Source organism: Eptatretus burgeri, chromosome 13, assembly GCF_056783735.1.
Source record: "Eptatretus burgeri isolate ZD-2024b chromosome 13, Ebu_testis_v1, whole genome shotgun sequence".
Lineage (NCBI taxonomy): Eukaryota > Metazoa > Chordata > Myxini > Myxiniformes > Myxinidae > Eptatretus > Eptatretus burgeri.
Window position 1 is genome coordinate 47,504,482 of NC_140973.1, and position 22,742 is coordinate 47,527,223.

General features: G+C 45.5%; 1 protein-coding gene across 2 annotated transcripts in view; it reads left to right on the forward strand.

The window, feature by feature from the left end:
- LOC147014417 (uncharacterized) overlaps positions 1-16,396 on the forward strand; it is a 31,664-nt gene extending 15,268 nt beyond the window's left edge. Inside the window, exons 2-6 of one of the 2 annotated variants that reach the window (XM_085852353.1) lie at positions 2,121-2,292; positions 8,459-8,595; positions 11,210-11,279; positions 11,855-11,953; positions 15,671-16,396. In XM_085852353.1, the coding sequence (XP_085708479.1) occupies positions 11,234-11,279; positions 11,855-11,953; positions 15,671-15,900 (375 nt within the window). In that variant the 5' untranslated portion in view covers positions 2,121-2,292; positions 8,459-8,595; positions 11,210-11,233 and the 3' untranslated portion in view covers positions 15,901-16,396. Of the gene's footprint in view, positions 1-1,286; positions 2,293-8,458; positions 8,596-11,209; positions 11,280-11,854; positions 11,954-15,670 lie in introns of those variants that run through there. The other variant, XM_085852352.1, reaches the window with a different exon arrangement.
- Positions 16,397-22,742: the final 6,346 nt, after the last annotated feature.

Genomic DNA, 22,742 nt, shown 5'->3' on the forward strand with positions numbered 1-22,742 from the left:
ATTAAACAACGGTGGGGAAATCTAACTGAACAAAGGAACCTTCATGGTGTTCTGCGAATTTCCACAGCCATAACAGTATGTATGTATGTATATATGTATGTATGCATGTATGTATGTATGTATGAGAGAGAGAGAGAGAGAGAGAGAGAGAGAGAGAGAGACGGAGAGAGAGAGAGAGAGAGACGGAGAGAGAGAGAGAGAGAGACGGAGAGAGAGAGAGAGAGAGACGGAGAGAGAGAGAGAGAGAGAGAGAGAGAGAGAGAGAGAGACACGGAGAGAGAGAGAGGGAGAGGGAGAGAGAGCGGGAGAGAGAGAGAGAGAGGGAGAAGGAGAGAGAGAGAGAGAGAGAGAGAGAGAGAGAGAGAGAGAGAGAGAGAGAGAGAGAGAGAGAGAGAGAAGGGGAGAGAGAGAGAGAGACGGAGAGAGAGAGAAAGGGAGAGAGAGAGAGAGACGGGGAGAGAGAGAGAGAGAGAGAGAGAGAGAGAGAGAGAGAGAGAGAGAGAGAGAGAGAGAGAGAGAGAGAGAGAGAGAGAGAGAGAGAGAGAGAGAGAGAGAGAGAGAGAGGGAGAGAGAGAGAGAGAGAGACGGAGAGAGAGAGAGAGAGAGACGGAGAGAGAGAGAGAGAGAGAGAGAGAGAGAGAGAGAGAGACACGGAGAGAGAGAGAGAGAGAGAGAGAGAGAGAGAGAGAGAGAGAGAGAGAGAGAGAGTGAGAGAGACAGAGAGAGAGAGACGGAGAGAGTGAGAGAGAGAGTGAGAGAGAGAGAGAGACGGAGAGAGTGAGTGAGAGAGAGAGAGACGGAGAGAGAGAGAGAGAGAGAGAGAGAGAGAGAGAGAGAGAGAGAGAGAGTGAGAGAGAGAGACGGAGAGAGTGAGTGAGAGAGAGAGAGAGAGACGGAGAGAGAGAGAGAGAGACGGGGAGAGAGAGAGAGAGAGAGACGGCGAGAGAGACGGCGAGAGAGACGGCGAGAGAGACGGCGAGAGAGACGGCGAGAGAGACGGCGAGAGAGACGGCGAGAGAGACGGCGAGAGAGACGGCGAGAGAGACGGCGAGAGAGACGGCGAGAGAGACGGCGAGAGAGACGGGGAGAGAGACGGGGAGAGAGACGGGGAGAGAGACGGGGAGAGAGACGGGGAGAGAGACGGGGAGAGAGACGGGGAGAGAGACGGGGAGAGAGATATATATATATATATATATATATATATATATATATATATATATATATATATATATATATATATATATATATATGCAATGCCCCTTCAGAGCATATCGATTAAAGGTTCATAATATCATGTTTGATATGGAATATCACTTGTGGAAGTTCAGATTCGTATTCAGTGCATCATTTTCATGAAGAAACGCTTATCATCATTTAATCCCCGACTGGGTGCCACAAAATTTGATTTCTAAACATCTTTTGGTTCACGGCCTCATCGACGGAGGAGTTTAAATGAAGTGAGACACCTGGGATTTTTGTTGGGTGTTGCAAAAAATGTCCCCATCAATACAGTACCTTTGATAGGAGGAATCTCATGGTAGTTACTATGTCTTGTGGTGTTGTGACGTTGGTTTTGAAAAACCAGGCAGATAGCCTAAAATCTAATATATATATGTATATATATATATATAGTACAGTATTTGTCTGTTTCGAAAAGTATTTATGTTCTTTGGATGACTAAATTTTCTCTTCTCTGTGCTGAATGTGTTTAGGAATGTTTAATGTGCAGAACAAAACATGCTGCGTTCGTATGAAGTGTAGAATAATTAATATGGCAAAGAATGTAGGTATGCAGAATTGCAGATACCTTCGTGCTTGTGCAAGTTAACTGCATGGTAGCCTTGTCATGTGATTGTGAGTGGCGGTGTGTGTGATTCGTTCAACAAAGTTGTATGCACACCTGGGAGGAAGGAGATGGGGCTGGGGCGAGGTACGCATGCATGTCATGCAAGGGTCTTGAGCAACAGTGGTGACTTGACACACAACCACCTTGTTTCGGTTTCCATTACCAGTTAATAAGAGCTTTAATTTTTACGCATCCCTTGCTCAAGTCTGAAATAATAATAGGATTCTTGCAACAAGTTCTGATCTGGCACAGGGGTTCGTGATTGCAATTTCAGGGAAGAGTTGCTGGAAGTATGGACTCTTTCAGGAGATAGCCAGACCAGCAATCTCCCCTTTCGGCTGGCTCCCCTGCCTCACATCTTGCTCAGCTTGTCGCCGTGGAACCCAAGGCTTTGAGGATTGTTGGAATTTCCGTGATGAAGCCCATCACTTCACCATCGCAGACAGGTGGGGAGTCTCTGTGTCTTCTACTGCCTCCTTTCTGGTCTTGCACCCTCTGCTCTTTCCATGCTTTGTCTCCCCACCCCCCCCCCAGGGTTCTGCAGGATACATACGATCCACCATTCACCCCCCCCGACTGGTGAAACCGCCTAAATACAGAATCACTGCTCACCTCCACTCATTTGTTCCTCTTTTTTTTCCTGCCTGCGCAATCAACTTCCACATTCTCTACAATCTCATTCTTCCCACCAGGGCTTCAGGACAGCCGTTCACCACCATCTCAGAACATTCCCGATCCAAAAACCATGATCTTTTCTAGTTTTCCTTCCTAAGAGTTTCCTTCTGTATCGAGCATGTCCAACTCATGCTTTGCATCCTCTCGTTCCCCGCCATTCCTCCTCACACCCATTGTTTGTTCGTCTGCCTCTATCTTGGCCTTCAACTCTGTTGTTGGTGTTTCCCCCCTCTCTCAACTGTTCCTTTTATCCTGTTGTGTTCTGATCCATTCAGTGTACTTACACTAGCTGTACCATGAGCCTCGACTATGTATAACAATAAGTAAATAAAATAAAAAGGTGACTTCCAGCGGGAATAGGTCAAGTGTAGGAGCATGTGCCAGAGCAGCGCATCGCTGCGTCCACTTTCTGCCGGTACTCCTTGGGCCTCCGTCTGGCCCACCCACAGGGAGATGCCTGGTCCATCCTCATCTCCTTGAGATGCTGATCAACCTGCTGTAACCACGAGGCACATGGTCAGCCCATTGGCCTCCTCCACTCACGAGACTCCCTCGCTGGGAGAATCTGATGAGCAGGATTAGCATCAGGAAAACGAGCAAAATGTCCATACAGCCGCAGCTGATGCTTACGGATGATGCAGGTAACAAATCTCATGTGAGTCACTCTCAGCAACTGCTCATTGGACACAATGTCTGACCAGTGATAGCCAAGGATTCTCCGAAGAGACCTGGTACCAAAGGAATTAAGTCTCCATCTCAGATCCCTGGAACCAAAGGAATTAAGTCTCCGTCTCAGATTCCTGGTCAGAATCCAAGTCTCACATGCATAGAGCAAGACTGGAAACACCAAGGACCTGAAGACTCGGACTTTCCTCCTCCTGCACAGGTACCGGCAGCACCACACCCCATGATCCATGACTCCCCAGGCCCGACCCAGACATCTGTTGACCTCGGACTCACAGCCAGTAGAGTCGTGAATATCACTGCCAAGGTAAGTGGTCTCCACAACCTCAACATTCTCACCACAGAGAGCACAGCAGCATCCAATGCCATTGATAGTCTGGATATTAGTTTTGACATTCCCAAACGATGCACCGCATCTTGATCTCTCCAACATCCTCCCCAGAATCCAGTCCAGAAAAGTGTGGGGGCTAGTACACACCCCTGACGAACTCCAGTAGCAACTGGAAATGAGTAAGAGATGCTACCCCCCACATCTCACAGCACTCGCAGTACCAGAGTATAGTTCCTACAATCATTCGATCAGTTTTGGTGGCACCCAACAAAGACAAATTATTCTCCAGAAAGCATCCTGATTCACTGGATTAAATGCTTTGCAGAGTTCAATATAGGCTGCAAGTAGCCCCTGCCGAAACTCTCGTCTGCATTCGGTGAGGACCCGAAGAGCAAGGATACACCAATCGTTAACCTCTTTGGTGTAAAGCCTGACTGCTCTGGAAGCTGGTGCCGAAGCAGATAGTGGCGAACCCTCTCAATAATTATCTGAGCAAAGACCTTGCCCGGCACTGAGAGCAGCATCACCCCTCAGTTGTCGTTGCAGTCTTGGCGACCACTCTTCCCTTTCCAGAGAGGGACAACAAGGCCCCTCTTCCAATCAGTTGGGATGATGCCTGTGTTCCAGGCAGAGCACAGAACTGCATGCAATGACACGAGTGCAGTATTTCCACCAGCCTTGAGAAGTTCAGCATGGATTCCAAAGATCCCTGGAGCTTTACCCCCATTTCAACCAGTTCACCAGAGCCCATGCTTCCACAAGCGAAGGTGGACCACAATTGATTGGAGGGACAGCAACAGGGATTTTAACACCCCTGACATCCAACTCAACAGCTGGTGGATCAGCCTGGTACAACCGCTCAAAGTAACCAGCTCAGCGGGCCTTCACTTCGGACTCCTTTGTCAAGAGCCCACCACCCTCTGCTCCAAATGCAGTACACCGAGGGACAGGCTTGGATGAACGCAATGCGCGAATTCCCCTGTAAGCAGGACGAGAATCACTTGACCATAGGTGATGCTCTACCCTCTCACAGATTCCTCCCACATAGGCCTCTACAATCTCATTCTTCCCACCAGGGCTTCAGGACAGCCGTTCACCACCATCTCAGATCATTCCCAATCCAAAAACCATGATCTTTTCCAAATTTCCAGTTTTCCTTCCTGAGTTTCCTTCTGTATCTTGCATGTCCAACTCATGCTATGCATTCTCTCCTGCCCGCCATTCCTCCTCACACCCATTGTTTGTTCAATCTGCCTCTATCTTGGCCTTCAACACTGCTGTTGGTGTTTCCCCCTCGCTCGACTGTTCCTTTTATCCTGTTCTGTTCTGATCCATTCAGTGTACTTTTACTAGCTCTTCCATGAGCCTCGATTATGTATAGCAAGAAGTAAATAAAAAATAAAAAGGTGACTTCCAGCAGGAATAGGTCAGGTCAGGTCAGGTATGGGAGCATGCGCCAGAGCAGAGCGTCGATGCGTCCACTTTCTGCCGGTACTCCTTGGGCCTCTGTCTGGCCCACCCCCAGGGAGATGCCTGGTCCATCCTCATCTCCTTGAGATGCCGATCAACCTGCTGCAACCACGAGGCACATGGTCAGCCCATTGGCCTCCTCGACTCACGAGACTCCCTCGCTGGGAGAATCTGGTGAGTCGGATCTGCATCAGGAAAACGAGCTACATGTCCATACAGCCGCAGCTGAAGCTTACGGACTATGCAGGTAACAAATCTCATTTGAGTCACTCTCAGCAACTGCGCATTGGACACAAATTCTGACCAGTGATAGCCAAGGATTCTCCGAAGAGACCTGGTACCAAAGGAATTAAGTCTCCATCTCAGATCCCTGGAACCAAAGGAATTAAGTCTCCCTCTCAGATTCCTGGTCAGAATCCATGTCTCACATCCATAGAGCAAGACTGGAAGCACCAAGGACCTGAAGACTCGGACTTTCGTCCTCCCGCACAGATACCAGCAGCTCCACACCCCATGATCCAGTGAATCCATGACTCCCCAGGCCCGGCCCAGACATCTGTTGACCTCGGACTCACAGCCACCAGAGTCTTGAATATCACAACCAAGGTAAGTGAATCTCTCCACAACCTCAACATCCTCACCACAAACAGGCACAGACAGGACAGCAGCATCCATTGTCATTGAAAGCCTGGATCTTAGTTTTGACATTACCAAAACTCAGAAATCTGGACTTTCCCAAACGATGCACCGCAGCTTTATCTCTCTAACATCCTCCCCAGAATCCAGTCCAGAAAAGTGCTGAAAAGTGTGGGGGCCAGTACACGCCCCCGACAAACTCTAGTAACAACTGGAAATAAGTCAGAGATGCTATCACCACATCTCACAGCACTCTCAGTACCAGAGTATAGTTCCTACATCAGATCGATCAGTTTTGGTGGCACCCCACAAAGACAAAGAATCCTCTAGATGGCATCCCGATTCACTGGATTAAATGTTTTACAGAGATCAACATCAGCTGCAAGCAGCCCCTGCCGAAACTCTTGTCTCCGTTCGGTGAAGATCCGAAGAGCAAGGAGACGGTCAATCATTGACCTCTTTGGTGTAAAGCCTGACTGCTCTGGACGCTGGGGCTCAGGCAGATGGTGGCGAACCCTATCAAGAATTATCTGAGCAAAGACTTTTCCCGGCTCTGAGAGCAGCATCACCCCTCGGTAGTTGTTGCAGTCTTGGCGACCACCTTTCCCTTTCCAGAGAGGGACAACAATGCCCCTCTTCCAGTCAGTTGGGATGATGCCTGTGTTCCAGGCAGAGCACAGAACTGCATGCAACGACACGAGTGCAGCATTTCCACCAGCCTTGAGAAGTTCAGCATGGATGCCACAGATCCCTGGAGCTTTACCCCATTTCAACTGGTTCACGGCAGCCTGTTTTTCCACAAACGAAGGTGGACCACAGTTGATTGGAGGGTCAGCAACAGGGATTTAAACACTCCTGACATCCAACTCAACAGCTGGTGGATCAGCGTGGTACAACCGCTCAATGTAACCGGCCCAGCGGGCCTTCACTTCGGACTCCTCTGTCAAGAGCCCACCACCCTCTGCTCAAACTGCAGTACACCGAGGGATGGGCTTGGATGAACGCAATGCGCTAATTCCCCTGTAAGTGGGACAAGAATCACTTGACCACAGGTGATGCTCTACCCCCTCACAGATTCCTCGCACATAGGCCTCCTTGTCCATTCTTAGCGCACGTACAGTTTTACACCTAAGCTCCCTGAACAGCTCAGCTCTGCCATTCAGCCTGCCCCTGCAACTCTAGTCAATGGTATCCAGTGTCCCTTGAGACAAAATTCTTCTTCACCCTACGGTGAGTTCTAAGACATCTACCGGCAACATCAAGGACGGTGGTCTTGAAAGCACTCCACAACTCTTCAGGATCTCCCAAAGCACCCAGACCGCCCAAATCTCCACTCAGTCTGTTTGCAAACTCCTCAGCTACCCTCTCATCCTTGAGCTTGCCAACATCCAGCCTGGGCTGGGATGGTACCATTCACCTGGATTTAAGATGCAACTTAAGAGTTGCAACAACAAGCCGCTGGTCAGTATTGAGGAACTGAGCTCTCCGGTAGACCCTACCGTTCTGGATCATTCTCCAGCGACCATCAACGAGCACATGGTCAATCTCCTTTGCCACACCACCATCGTTGGAATACCAAGTCCAGCGATGAGCTTCTGAGCACTCTAATCATGAACCTGCTACCCGAAGTCCATGACTGTGTGCAAAGTCAAGGAACTTTGTGCTCTTCAGGTTCACAGTTTCATACCAACACACGTCTCATAGCCATCCCTTTCAGTTCCAGTCGATGCAATGAAATCCCCCAAGACTAGAAGGGTATCGCGCCTTGGGCACTGATCAACCACAGACTCTAGCGTGGTGTAGAATGCATCCTTCACGGTGAAATCACTCGCCTCAGTTGGAGCATAAACAGAGACCAGGGAATTGACACCCAAGGAGTGACGAATCATTAGTCTTATAAAACGCTCGTTGACCGGTGTGACCTCAATTATCATTGGAGTCAACTTATTGGACACAGCTACAGCAACTCCTTGGGCATGGTAACCATCAGAGCAACCAGACCAATGGTACGTGTAACCACCCACTATGATCTCGCTGCAATCTGGTCTCCAAACCTCAGAGAGAGCTGCAATACCGATGTCCAAACGCTTGAGCTCAGATGATAACAAGTGATCAAGAGAGATTTTCTTTCCTTCCTTCCTTTGCACACCTCCATTCCTCCATACATTTTTTTTTTCCAGATACTAACCCCAACTCAGCTTGAAACTCAGTCGAGTGGTACATGGAAATGAGGTCGTGGTTAATTCCACACACAAATGATTTTGTTTAGCTTTCGAGGAGGAGTGATGTAAGGGACACATCGGCCATTTTGGAGTTAATGCCATATAGCACTATTTTTACCCTTCCCCTATCATCCGAGCCTATCATCATCATATCATTAAAAAATGTCGCTTACATCACTCCTCCTCGCGGGGCCTCTATATATATATATTGTGGAATAATGTGTACAAATGGGGTGAAAGGTTGTGAAAAGAAAAGGATGGACGAACATGTGTGATGAGTAACGGCCTGGACGATAGGTGCTTGCCACCGAGGAAGACAATGTGACCATGATTGACGGTCTCATACGTCAGGATAGGTGTGTATCAATAGAAAACATAGCTGTCATCATTAGTGTGTCTCGTCGTACAGTACACGCCCTTATCCAAAATAGTCTATGTTTCTGAAAAGTTTGTGTTTGGTGGGTGCCAAACATGCTTACTGATGAACATAAAAATATGCTTTTGCTGCAAATATGCTCGAATCTTCAAACCTGCAACCAAGTAAAAAGTGATACATTTTTTTTTTCAAATGTCACCATGACCTACATTTTACAGATGTGACTCATAACTACAAACTCAGCCTTTTGTAGTTAATTTCAAGTGATCAGGGCATGGACAAATGATATATAAAGCATCAAATTCAGAGCACAGCAACGTCTACACCAGGATTGTGGAAACTATTGTACACAAAGGTAAGGTATCTTTACAATACAAATTTCCATCTTTTTTGTTATAACGTTTGTTTTTTTTTTACATTGCTTTGTCTTTTATATTTTTTACATATAGTCGTTGGGCAGTGAAGTAATTTAGGTGTGTTGTTTGGTGTACAAAAACAGAGTGCAGGAGTGAGAACCTTCCCTATTTGAAACAGTTTTGCTTGTGATCCCCTAATCATCTTAGTTCCAAGTAAACAGTATAGTAAGGGCCATGCTAAAATCACATCAGTAACTTGCCTGAAAACCTCTGGTACGTCGGATCTGAAGCCACCACAACTGGAGGTGCGAGTTTACCCGGTTTGCAAAATTTATTGTGTGCAGGACAACTTCAACTGATGCGTATAATTTAATTTCTTGTAAGTCAGCTCACTTGGAGTGCTGAGCCAAACATGTCTTCCATATACTAAAACAAAGGCTTTGACGGGTGAACTTAATTTGGGAAAGGTCTCAATATTTTTTGGGAAACAGAAGTCAGACAGGTTGCAAGGTTGTGCTGTTCTACAAAAATTTAGGATGATCAGGCTGGATAAATAAAATGACCTGCAGGAACAGGTTAGAGCCGAGAGTGTCCTCTGAGATCTCTTTAGTGTTCTGATTGTCTGAGTCTGCAACCTGCTACCGCACCTGTCAAGAGCTCCGATGACTGGCAGTTCCTGCCATATCGAAAAAAAACTTGAGATGACAGGAAAACCATTTTGGCCAGTCAGGGTTATTTATTTATTTAATCCAACTCAGTCAGTGATCAAACCCATACGAGACAAAGACTTTCGTTGGGTTCTTGCTTGCACGAGCTGGCTACGTGTGACTTGCGTCTTGATTGTTACGAATTGCCAATGAATGTGCTGCTTGATCCGGTGTTCCAGTCTTTGGGATGTACAATATTTGGCGCTGGCATCGCATTGGCGCTAAAATTCAGAAATAACATTATTACCTCTACCACCGAAGTTAGATGTAGGTTATGTATTCAACACTGTTTGTTTGTGAGCAGGATTTCTCAAAATGATATGGACAGATTTTGGATGAAACTTGGTGTAGGGATTGTGTGTGTGTGTGTGTGTGTGTGTGTGTGTGTGTGTGTGTGTGTGTGTGTGTGTGTGTGTGTGTGTGTGTGTGTGTGTGTGTGTGACAGGAATGAATCGGTTACATTTTGGTTCAGGTCCGGATCTGAGTTGGATACAAAATGTAAACTTTTGAGCCTGGCAGAGGTACTGTATGTGCTCTTTTCCTCGTCAAACACCAAACCTGTCCACCAAATTTGGTCTGAATCCGTCCACACCTTTTTGAGATATTCTGTGCACAGACAGGGGTGAAAACATATCCTCCGTCCACCGAAGGTGGCAGAGGTAAAAATTGCAAACATACCGTCCACATGTGAAAAATATATACGAGGTCTGAGGTTGGTGTGAGAATCTTAGAGATTAAAATTTTGTCTTCAAGATAGGTACGTTGGCTCACCTCTGAATTAGCAAGTGCTTTTCATTTATATCTCGACCTCTCGTCTTTTGCAATTTTTCAATCCTTCTCTCATTTTTTTCGCTTTTTACTTTATTTCATTTTATCTATTTTTCTTTTCTTTATTTTTCTTTACTTTTCCTCCATTTCTTCTTCTCTCTCCTCTTCCCTCTTCTCTTCCCCCTTTTTTGATATCCTTTTCATCTTTCCTCTTTATGGTTGATTTTTATTTTCCTTTTTGTTTCTTTTATTCTATTTTAAAATTTGCTTTGGTTTACCTATCTGTCATCTTTTTGATGCTTTATTTTTTGGTTGTTTGTTTCCCATTATTTCACCTTTTCTCATAGTTCACTTGACTCGAAACCTATGAAGTCTGACCCTCAATCAAAATGACTCATTCTCACGACAATGTGCTCCCTGACCTGAAACCCCATTATTATTTCTTCTTTTGAAAACAGCACTGGGCTGATGGTAGGATCATTTGCTGGGGACGCGGATGTGCCGTTGATGAAATGCACCCTATACGTGAGAGCAGGAAATTGGAATTTGGCCATGGTGCCGACAATAACTCAACTCATCTTCTGGAAACACATCATGGGATCTTTCGCATCCATCAAATAAAATTAGCAGATGGAACATTGAGTTTTACATCAATCTGAGGAATGGCACACACATTGTTGAATCATCCTGTCCACAAATAGGTTGAGATTCAAACCCAGGCAAAACTTCTCAGAGGTGAGTGAGTAAACCTCAAGGCTATCCTGCCAGTCTGGTCAATTGAATGGATCGAATAAATGTGAAATTAAAGGACGACGAATCACTCAGGAGGAATTTTGTTGGACAATTCAACAATTCAAACAATTGTTGGAGGCAACAATTCAAACATAAAGAGGCATTTTGTTGGAAAGATAGAGGGCCATAAAACCTCGTGGTCATTTACGAATTCTAAAATGTCATTTTTATTTCTTATTGACGGTAACTCCTCAATTATCTGGCACTGTTTGAACATCATGATGCCGATTTGCTAATAGAGACACAACCTTCAGGTTTATAATGGTTCATTTCCCCATTCCTCACCCCCCCCCCCCAATTTACTATTTCCCTATCTTTCCTAATACACCATCCTTGTTACATGTAGGATCACAAGAGGAGAAGTGAAACGATGTCTGTGTTGCCATTTGTTGTGTTGGTTGGACTTCTTGAGGCAGGTAAGAACATCAATAGGATGAGATGCATGTCAACATTGTTGGATAAATAGAAATGTTATTGAACACAATTCAATGTCCAGCTTGATTCATACCTTTGATTTTCCTGCACATTTACCTGTTTATGAGATTTTGTTTGCTTCTTTATTATTTATGCTTTAAGCGAGGTGAAACGTTGATTTGTTTATTCTCGTTTGAATCCACAATTCAAAATTTAATTAAACCAATTATGCAAGATATTTGTAGATGTGCAGTCAGTTGTACAGTATAAGCCTGGTGTTGGTGTAGTGGCTATGATGGTTGGATTGGGATCTCAGGGTCCTGAGTTTGAGCTCTGTTGGCTGCTTAATTAACACCAGGTGGGGTTGACTCAGCCTGTCATCCTTCTGAGGTCAGCGAAATGAGTACCAGTGTAGTGGTAGAGGGGCACAGCATCAGTGGCATAGTTGTGCTCCAACAAAATTATAGCTACCTGGCAGCCAAGCTGCCACACACAAGAAGAAGTTGTACAGGATATTTGTAGATTGTTTGTGTCCCATGTATTTGTATCCTGGAAATTTCTTGTCCTTTACTTTCAGCTGCAGGAATGAGATGCTTTGTTGGAGTGACAGGTCAATTTGTTGACACTATCTGCCAAAATCCAAGTGATAATGCTTGTCTCACGATTAACCAGCCAGGTAAGCTGTCTTTTCTTATTTAATTTCATCTCGTGAGTTACTTGAAATATTGAAAGTAAATTGTTTCATTGATTTCACAAATTCATGGTTATATTGGATGATGTGGTAAAATTTCATTTTTGATAATGTCCATTGGTGATTGAAGCGAGTACCATTTGTTACCAGGATTGTAGAATGTGGATATTTAATAAAGTTACATGCAGTACCATCGGAAAGTATTCACACCCCTTGACGTTTGTCACATTTTGTTGTGTTACAGCCTCAATATAAAATGGATTAAATTGAATTTTTTTGTCATCAATCCCCACAAAATACCCCATAATGACAAGGTAAAAACATGTTTTTAGAAATTTTTACAAATTAATTAAAAATGAAAAGCTGAAATGTCTTGCATCAATAATTATTTAACCCTCTGAGTCAATACTTTGTAGAAGTGCCTTTGGCAGCGATTACAGCTTTGAGTCTTCTTGGGGTATGTCTGTATCAGCTTTACACATCTGGATTTGGGGATTTTCTCCCAATCTTCCTTGCAGATTTGCTCAAACTCTGTCAAGTTGGATGGAGAGAGTCAGTGAACAGCAATCTTCAAGTCTTTCCACAGATTCTCAATGGTATTCAAGTCTGGGCTTTGGTTGGGCTACTCAAGGATTTTCACGTTCTTGTTCTGAATCCATTCCAGTGTTGCTTTGGCAGTATGCTTGGGGTCATTGTCCTGTTGGAACGTAAATCTTCGCCGCAGTCAAAGGTCCTTTGCACTCTGAAGCAGGTTCTCCTCAAGGATTTGCCTGTATTTGGCTCCATTCATTGTTCCCTCTATCCTTACAAGTCTCCCAGTCCTTGTTGCTGAAATGCATCCCCATAGCATGGTGCTGCCACCACGGTGCTTCACAGTAGGGATGGTGTTAGATGGGTGATGACCTGTGCTCAGTTTCCGCTAGATGTAGCACTCTGCATTCAGGCCAAAGAGTTCAATTTTCGTCTCATCAGACCACAGAATCTTTCACCTCATGCTCTTAGTGTCTTTCACGTGCCTTTATGCAAACAGCAGGTGTGCTGTGATGTGCCTTTTTCTCAGGAGTGGCTTCCGTCTGGCCTCTCTCCCATGAAGCCTCGATTTGTGAAGTGCTGCAGAGACTGTTATCCTTCCAGCAGGTTCTCTCATCTCAGCTAAAGAACTCTGTAGTTCTGTCAGAGTGGTCATTGGGTTCTTGATCACCTCCCTGAGCAAGGTTCTTCTTGCCTAGTTGCTCAGTTTGGTCAGACAGACAGCTCTAGGAAGAGGAGTCTGGGTCATTCGATATTCTTTCCATTTCCTAATGATGGAGCTCACTGTGCTCTTGGGAACTTTCAACACTAGAAATTGTTTTATACCTTTCCCCAGATCTATGCCTCCTCAAAATTCTGCAGTATCAGAGTTCTGGAGACAGTTCTTTGGGCACATGGTGGAGTTTCTGCTCTGACATGCACTGTCAACTGTGGGACCTTATGTAGAAAGGTGTGTTTCTTTCTAAATCATGTCCAATCAATTGAATTGGCCACAGATGGACTCCAATCAAGTTGTCGAGACATCTCAAGGATGATCAAAGTAAACTGGATACATCTGAGTTCAATTTGGAGTGTCATAGCAAAGGGGTTGAATACTTATTGATGCAAAACATTTCAGCTTTTCACTTTACATTAATTTGCAAAAATTTCTAAAAACATGTTTTTACTTTGTCATTGTGAGGTGTTTTGTGTGGATCTGCCATATTTTTTATTATTTTTAATTTCATCCATTTTAAATTCAGGCAGTAACAACAAAATGTGACAAAAGACAAGGGGTGTGAATACTTTCTGAAGGTACTGTATATCTGTCACTGGATTTGTTCTGTTCCTTGTTGTGTGAGTGCCCAATCACCATGGAGTAAATCAGGCAGTCACAATTGTAACTACTAATACACTTGGCCATTCTTGCGACTGCATCATATTACAGAGTGGACCGCCTGTCCTCGAGATAAAACATTGAAGCGCCGAGACGGTGCCACACCCCCTGGCTCTGGACAAATATCATGAGCAAGTGAAGTGTATATGAGACTTCAAATGCTATCAGCTTATCTTGGGGATAATTTGGTTGAACAGCACTTTTTTTTTATTTTGCTGCTTCCCTAGACTCATATGCACTGGTCTGAATCATTTCCACAATGACGACAATTTATTGACTGTTTCTCATGACTTGTCTGTATTAAATTGTTCACATCAATGACAATGTGGTTACAAAACATGTTTTTCTGTCATTGTTTGGAATTTAAGAAAATCAAATGAGGACTGAATGCATTGCACTGGAACAAGAATGCATCTGCGAGCTAAGTTTCCAACCTCCCTTCCCCTTTCCCCACGCCAAAGGGGAGACAAGACATACGAGCGATCGAGCATTGCACGTCAGGTCCCCCCTTTGGCAGGGAGAAGAGCAGGGCTTCAAATTGTTCCCTTCACCCATTCCTCTATCAAGTGTCCCCATGTTAGTGTGTTTCCCTCTGTTTTACTAAAGTCTAAATAACCCGATCTTGATTGAGTGACGAAATTTGTGTTCAAACAGAATTGATTAAAGACTTTTATTTAATTTAAGTTATGTCAAAATAACATTTATGATCATATTTGTGATGTTCCAGTCCGACAACTTCATCAGCAGCACGACTCGATGACAGACAGACAATCATTAGTGAGGAACTGGTATAAAGGGTTTTTCTTTTTGAACTGACCCATCATTTTACCATCCTGGGCGGTGTAATGGTTAGAGAATCCACTGTGAATCGAATAGGTTGATAGTTCGAATCCCAGCCGAATCATAGCAAATACTTCCTTTCTTGATGCTCAACATGTAAAAGCATGGAGCGTGGACAAACAACCACATGTTGGTAATAATAGCGCAGGATTGGATTGGCTGAATGGTCTCCTTCCGCATGGAATTCCTTGGAAGGTAATTCCTATTAAATATAAACAACATCCGCATTTGAGTGTGGACAAGTTCCCTGATAAACCTGTTTCAAACGACTATGGGGATCAAATCGATCATTGTGAAACATAACAGCAAGATGAACAACGTGAAGCGAAAATACACTGATTTCAAAAACATTCACCTACTTGGTGGGTTCATGATCGAAAGTTTCACTTTCCGTGTTTGTATCCTCCTATATTAAATAAGGCAATTCTGTGCATGTACTGGATGTACTGCACACTTATGCATGTGTCTGAAAATCATCGAAAAAACAACAGTGCTGGGCGAATCTCCACCAAATGATGCATATGTGTTGGTTGTACTCAGCGTCAAGGCATCGGCATATTAAAGAATCACCCCTGGGAGGCGACATAATTTTTTGCCTGTACACTGCCACAGTGCAAGTGGTTCACTGACCCCTGCTGCAGACATGGGAGATTATTAGCCATGGCACAAAATATATCTGCCCCAACTACTCCACTACCACCCCACCCTCTTTCCCCACCCTCAGTCTACTCCCAAAGTGTTTGTAGTTAATAAAATTCAACGTAAAGCAGTAAATGTACTTCGTTGAATTTTCATGAATGATTCTGTGAAGGTGGCATTGCCTTAACTTTGCAAGTCATCCAGAGATGTTTGAACTTAGAATTACTCATGAGGTTGGTGTTGTTTGTAGTCCTAATAGCTAGATGTTCATCATGTATTAACTTTTCTTTTTCTGTGTTTCTCCTCTGTTTGGATAGATGGGACGGAAGTGAAAACATGCATTGCTGATTCTCAGTGTACACTATCTACGTCCCGTCACTGCTGCTTTCAAGATCTCTGTAATGGAGAAATTCCCTCTCCCACCACCACCACTGCAACTCCAACTAAGACCCCTTGTCCCAATAACAGCGCCGTGGACATTCCTTCCTCCACCATCCTCATGATCCTCTCAATGTCCCTCTCGATGATGCTCACATACATCATGTAGAGGCCTCGTGCTGACAACAATTTGTCATCACAATGCAGTCAAAAATACTGCTTTTCTTTTAAAATCATTTGCTATCATGGTTTGCTGATTTGATTTGTTTAAGGTTGCATCATAACCCAAATACTTGTCAAAACTGCTGATGAGGCTCTTTATTTAGTGGACATGCTCATTGATGACAAACTCAAAGTCAATAAGCATGAAACATCTCATGTTATCTCCCCTTTATGCTCGTGCACACAATGGTTGTGGAAACATTTATCCTGGGTTAGCTGTTCCGATTAAATTGCAACACAATCCTAATTATTATTCATGTACTTTGGTGTTGGTTTGCAATTAAAGTTAAAACCAGACTGGAGCGTTTCCTTATTTGTACAAACATGTGACGGAATGTGTGTTCCCTCTTGCCTCAGTCCTAAGAAGACAGCCAAAATAAACACACTACATACAAGCTATCATGTGGCAGTCTGATGAAATAGGATGTCTCCAAATTGTGTTTGTAAAAATTGTGAAACAGACATATCACCCACGGTTCTCTTCTTCCCTTTCCAACGTCCCCAAAGCACAATCCTCTTCTGTACCATTCCCTGACTTGATCCTGCCTCCTCTTAACCTCTTTATACTTTTTGGGGCCAATAAAGTGGAACACAGAAGACATAACCCCATCCAGGGCAGCACACTGCTTGCAATTATAGAGGAAATCTGCCAGTTGGTGGAAAAGAGGACCCCGCTACCATTGGGCTGGTTTGTTTTCGGTTCTACCCCTGTTCTAAGGGTCGAACCCATAATCATTCAGAATGACTTCTTGTAAGAGATGGGAGTAAGAGTCAACCAGAGTGAGTGGTTGACTCATTCCTTATTGCATCGGATCACATCACATGTAGACAAGACTAGGTATGCAAGCAAATCATCCCACCATTACGGTCGTTAATGAGGCAGCTGGGTTTTTGCCATGGTAGTTCAGATAGCAACTCGACTTCTTGAAACTTGGAATCCAAATATTTAGAAGTGCTACCTACAGTTGGATTTGAATCCATCCACAAACTATGGGAAGCCAATCGAGTATCAACACTAACAAGCCACCATTGTATCCAATAGTGTTCTCTCTTTGTTGTGAATGTACATTGGACCAGGTTTCAATTCTGAATTTGAGATCATGATTGAGATTGTGCCACCGACGCAACGTTCCGACAGGTTAGTGCAGAATTTGGAATGACGCCAGGATACTGACACACAATGATCTGGTGTTTGAAAAACACACAAAGTGATCTTTAAACGTAAGATTGGAACACTTCCGGTTCAGGAATCAGCGCACATGGACGAATGATTGGTGCTCTCTCATACCGGTTCTTCAAAGCTAAGTTCCCCCGATGATTGACATTGAGTTTTGCTGTTCGTGTTTTTCATCAATTTTCTGTTCAAAACCATGTCCTGTTGTGGGGAATCGTTTAGTTTGGCTCTCAAGTTCAGTCAGGCCTACATGCGATCGTCGTGTGTTTCTCTTCTGTTTTTCTGCCTCATTTTCACCTTTTTGTTTCAGTAATTGTTGCTTCTGAAACCTCAGATCAATCTTTATCCCCTCCCTCAAAAGTTAAGACAACATATCTCTCCTTCACCTGGAAAAAAAAAATTAACCAACAATATCAGAACACTCCCCCCCCCCCCCCAAAAAAAAACTCCACTTGTTTTCCTATCTCTTCTTTTCAATAACGGGGTCAGAAGCGAATGTGTGAAAAACGCCCTTTTTAGGCAAAAAAACGATTTTTGCACAAATAAGTTTTCTTGCGTAAAATGTGTTATTTTGCTTAGTACAAGCTAAAATACACACTATTTGGTGAAAAAACAAGCGATTCTCCATTAGAATAGTGATCAAGAACAGGAAAAGGGGTCCGAACAAGCTAAGGTGTGAAAAATGCAAGAATATTGTTATGGTTGTGGGAGGAGATGAGGAATTTCAGAGAAAAGTTTGGATCGAATAGAGTTGTTGGGTCCGTGGACGTGTAGGAGATATGTCGATGTAATTAAGTAAGGAAATTGTGAGCTTAAGGGATACGTGTCACCACATGGGGGGGGTGGTGCGGTGTCAATTACATAGGGATTAAGTACAAGTTCCCCCAGTATGTAATTGCCCCCCTGTGACTTTTTCCTATGTTTTTATGTTATAAACCATGGAAGAATTGCGTTTTTATAACATGATCAAGTAGGCAAGAAGCCCCGCCTCCAAGGGTGACGGAGGGCGAAGTCACGCCCCTGAGGCTGATGATTGATGGGCTTGACATTAGTGGCAGGAAGAATAGGAGGCAGGCGACCAGAGAGAGATAGAGGAGGAATGCAGGAGTGGAGTGAGGGACGCACGCGGTCGAGAGAGAACGTAGCTCGGAGATAGCCTGTAAGAACAGGGCTTTATGGCTGGCTTTCCCTCGACGTATGATGAAAACGGCATGATTCTCAGTTTCGTGCTGAGGCGAATTGGCTCGCGTACTGATCAAGACGCCGAGAGGAACGATCAGGATATTTACTCGTGAGAAGAAGCTGCGCGATGGTCGGTGAGAAGCTGCACGACGATACCGCTCACGAATTTCCTGACAAATGTTCCCGCCGCAACAGAGCAGCTCGGTGCCATTTTGCGCACGTCCACACATGCAGGACGAAACATCTCGATTCCAAGTTCCATAAAGACCCTCTCTGGACAAGCTAAGTGCCATAATAAAGGAAGGGTGTTTTTTGATTTGTATCCCCTTGTCTGTATTTAAGTCTGTGCATCGAGGCGCCTCAATTTAGACTTTCGGATTAATTTACCTCACGTATTATTATAGTTGGATTATTGTTCCTTGGAAATATTTCTATTGTCATAAAATTCTCCTGTTCATTTTAAGTTACTGCGTCCGTGTATTTGTTGTGGGCTTCGAGATTAACGCCCCCCCCCCCCCCCCACGTGCTGTGCATCAATCTGTGCATCCGTCGTTCCGCCATTATGCTCAGCCCCTCCCATATGCATCACAATCTCAGCGGATCAACGTGTCTACCTCCTGATAAGGAAATACCGCTCGGCTATCCGGGCTGGCGGTGTTAACCGCCAGTCACCACAATTTTGGTTGGGGGGGATGAACCTGGACCGCCAGTACAAAGACAATATTAAAGGATCATCAATAGTTGGTTTCCGAGGTAGCTAAACAACAAGAAGGCATGAAGAAGAAACGGAGACAAAAACTAACAGGTGAAGAAGTGTTTGAAAGGAAGCAGAAGTTATTTAAAACCACTTTTAAAAACCATACCCCCACCCAAACAAACAAACAAAAAAAAATGATCGAATCCCCTGTTCCCCAGTTAGTATATACCCCAGGAAAACTTCAAATGCTAAATGATTTTACTCAAATGACAAAGCAAGAATTCCAAGATTTTTGATAAATTGGGGAATTAGAGTACGATGATGAAGAATTATTTCAACACCTGGAACAGATTAATAAACCTCCAAATTTTATCGTTGACGCTCTCCAGAACAATGAATATTCAACCGATTCTAGAAGCATACCAGGTCTTATACCAACACAACAATCAGCTCAGTTCATTCTTATTAAATAAAAGGTTTTGAAACATAATGATGAATTTGTATTCGAGAATTCTGCTCAACCAAGTGTGAAACCAACTCTGAGGTTTATGTTTCTTCTAAGACAAGATGGCAGTATTTGGGGTCATTCATAATATTACAACCCATTAAATATGAAAAATGAGGATGACCGAATATATTGTTACGGCTGTGGAAATTCGCAAACCACCATTCAGGTCCCGTAGGTGAGATATCTCTTCAGTACATGTGTAGTTAGCCCCAAACCTGTTGTTTAGAGGGAATAAATGTGATTCATTCGGGCTGCGATGCTTTGAGTCAGTCGTTTTTCTTTATCTTTTATTTCAAATAAAAACCAACGAGGACGCTCAGTGGGCTTTTCGCGCCATTCTTCTCCGCGCTTGGTGTGAGGGGAGAGAAGCGAGGGGAGGGCAGCTGGCGCTCGATTGGTGGATGCGCGGTGTGACGCGGCCAGGAAGGAGGAACGCCCCTCTTCGAGACCTTTCTCGAAGCCCCTCGAAGGGGGTGGAGCAAAGAACGGGGCGGAGCAACAGGGCGGAGCTCCGAGGATATAAAAGTCGGGGACGGGCGAAGCAGTTTCGTAGATGCTCTTGCTTGTAGATGCTCTTGCTTGTGGATGCTCTTGCTCGGTGGATATACTTGCTTTGTGGTTGCTCTCCTCTACCGGCTTGCTCATCCTGGTGGCCACTAGTGGGGTCTTTTGTGGGGCAGTTGCAAGACCCCGCTGGCGGGAAGGAGCGTCCGCCATTTCCCTCTCCCGACTTCGGGCATCCACGTTTCCCACCCCCCTCCCTCTATCCGCAGTGGGGAAAGCGCCGAACACTCGGTCCGTGGCGTCGAGTGGCCAACACGTGCAGGCGCGAGGCACGCCGGAGAGGCCTTGCCTACCACGCTCGGGCACGGAGTCGCGGCCAGGCGGGACCACATCGACGGACGTCGGAGAGGGACTCGACACGCTCAGGGAAGTCGCGACTTCCATTTCTTTTGGGATCTGTGTAAACGTGTGTGTGTGGTGCCAGTCTGGTGAAGTAAAATTGCATAAGTGTTCTGTGTAGTAAATCATATTCGGTTGTAGCTCTGCATCGTTCCTTGCTTGTGTTTCTTTACGGTGATTGTAAATACGTGTATTGCTTTTATTGTATCCCTGTGACTGTAATATACGTGCCTTCCGTGCTTCCGTATTAAAGGTGCTTGTCCGATTGTTCCCCGTTTCACTGCGTCCTTTCCTTCGTTTGAATCTCCATCTTGCTTCACGTAACGGGTTCGTCATGGGCTTAATTCGTCGATAATTAATCGGAACCATCGAGGCCGACGACAACACCGCTCGGTTATCCCGATAGCACGGAACGGACCGCTTAAGCGGCCCGTGTCCGGAGTCGACCTGCGGCGAGGTGCAATTGCCCGGTTTACCATCCGCGTGGGTACTTAGGTAGGTCGAGTTTGGCGAACAACCCTATCCCACGTGGGTGGCCGATTGGCACGATCCTGGTGAGGCCGAAAGGCCCACCCGTGACTCGCTCCCGGCGTTAGTCCGAGAGGGTCACGACAGAATTGTCCGTCCGGTGGGCGACGTGCCGCGATTCGAGTCACGTGGCTGATCGCACGCCGGCGGGCGCGAATTCGCAACAATATATATATATATATATATATATATATATATATATATATATATATATATATATATATATATATATATATATATACATACATTGTTACGAATTCGTGCCTGCCGGCGTGCGGATGGCCACTTTCCACAAATAGTAGCTGCTCGCCCACCGGACGGACAATTCAGTCGTGACCTTCCGGAGCAATGCCGGAACCCTATCACGGGTGGGTCTTCAACCCCACGGCCGAGCCAATTTTCTACTCGCGCAGAATAGGGTCAATCGCCGAATCTTGATAGACCTAAGTACCCGCGCGGGTAGCTTACTGGGAGACTGTACCTCGGCGCAGGTCGGCTTGGACATGAACCGCCCAAGCGGTTCGTTCCGTTCTGCAGTGATACCGAGCGGGTATTATTGCCCGATCTCGCCGGATCCGATTCTATTTACCGGGTATTTAACAACCCCAACTCTTATTCCGCAATGCAAGATGGTATTTCAATGTGGTGAAATGAGGACGCGATGAACGGGGTACATTCACACAAAACACATTTATTTACAGCACGTATACAGTCATGCAATCAATGGGGGGAGGGGACAGGACACGAGCAAGGAAAAAGCACTACAACCGACTATTAGCAATTTATATACAGCCACTTAACAGTTTTACTTCACAAGACACGGCACCACCAACATTCATTCGAAAGCAAAAGAAAAGGCCACCCTCAAAAGACAAGGGTGCCAGACAGGGCCCGTGGGACTTTATGGCGTGGGACTTGGCAGACCGAACGAATCCCACAAGACTGTTGCAGGTTACCTGCACCCTCGTAGTGTGATTGTGGGCGAGTTGCGGCGTCCGTCCCCCCACGGCAGCTAGAGCAGCCGCGGCTGAGCTCGGCCTTTCACGGAGCAGCCAGGTCCACGAGACCTAAAAGGTTTTACCCACGTCCTCGTGACGCGATGGCGGGCAAGCCGCAATGTCAGCGCAGCTGCGCCCCGACTCCGTGCCCCTGGCGTGGTCGGTGAGCCCTCTCCGGCGTGCTCCGCGCAAGCACGGTTTGGTCGACACCATGGTTAGGATGTGGAATGAACGGGGCCATCGGCACTATCTCAGCGCGGATGGGGGGGGGGATTGTTGATGCTCAGGGTCGAGCGAGGGGAATGGCTGGCTGGCTTGGTCGCTTGTGAAAACGAAGGTGGCTCGATTCCAGCGACGAGACGACACCAATGACCAGCGACGAGACGACACCAACGACGAGAAAAGTGACCCCCACACTACTACTCTCATTTCACACAGACTCGCGTCTTTTATAGATGGGGGGAGGAGCCTGTATGGAGATTTTAGGATCAAAATGCGATTGGAGATGGGCCATGCCACCCTCTGTTCAGCCATTGGTGTGGCAAAAAGGGGCGCAAGCCTCTTTTGATCCGAATTCCTCTCCCATAAAGAATCCGCATTCATCGCGCTTGGAGGCGGGGCCATACCGCCCGACGCTCGCCCATTGGACGGAGGAAAAGGGGCATGAAGCCTTCCTGATCCGAATTTCTCTCCCGTAAAGGCATCCATTGCACTTGCGGCTTGCCGCGTTCGGCAGCAATCACCGAACGGCTTCGGACAGTACGACATTCGGTATTGACTAGTGGTGGGGTCGATGGTT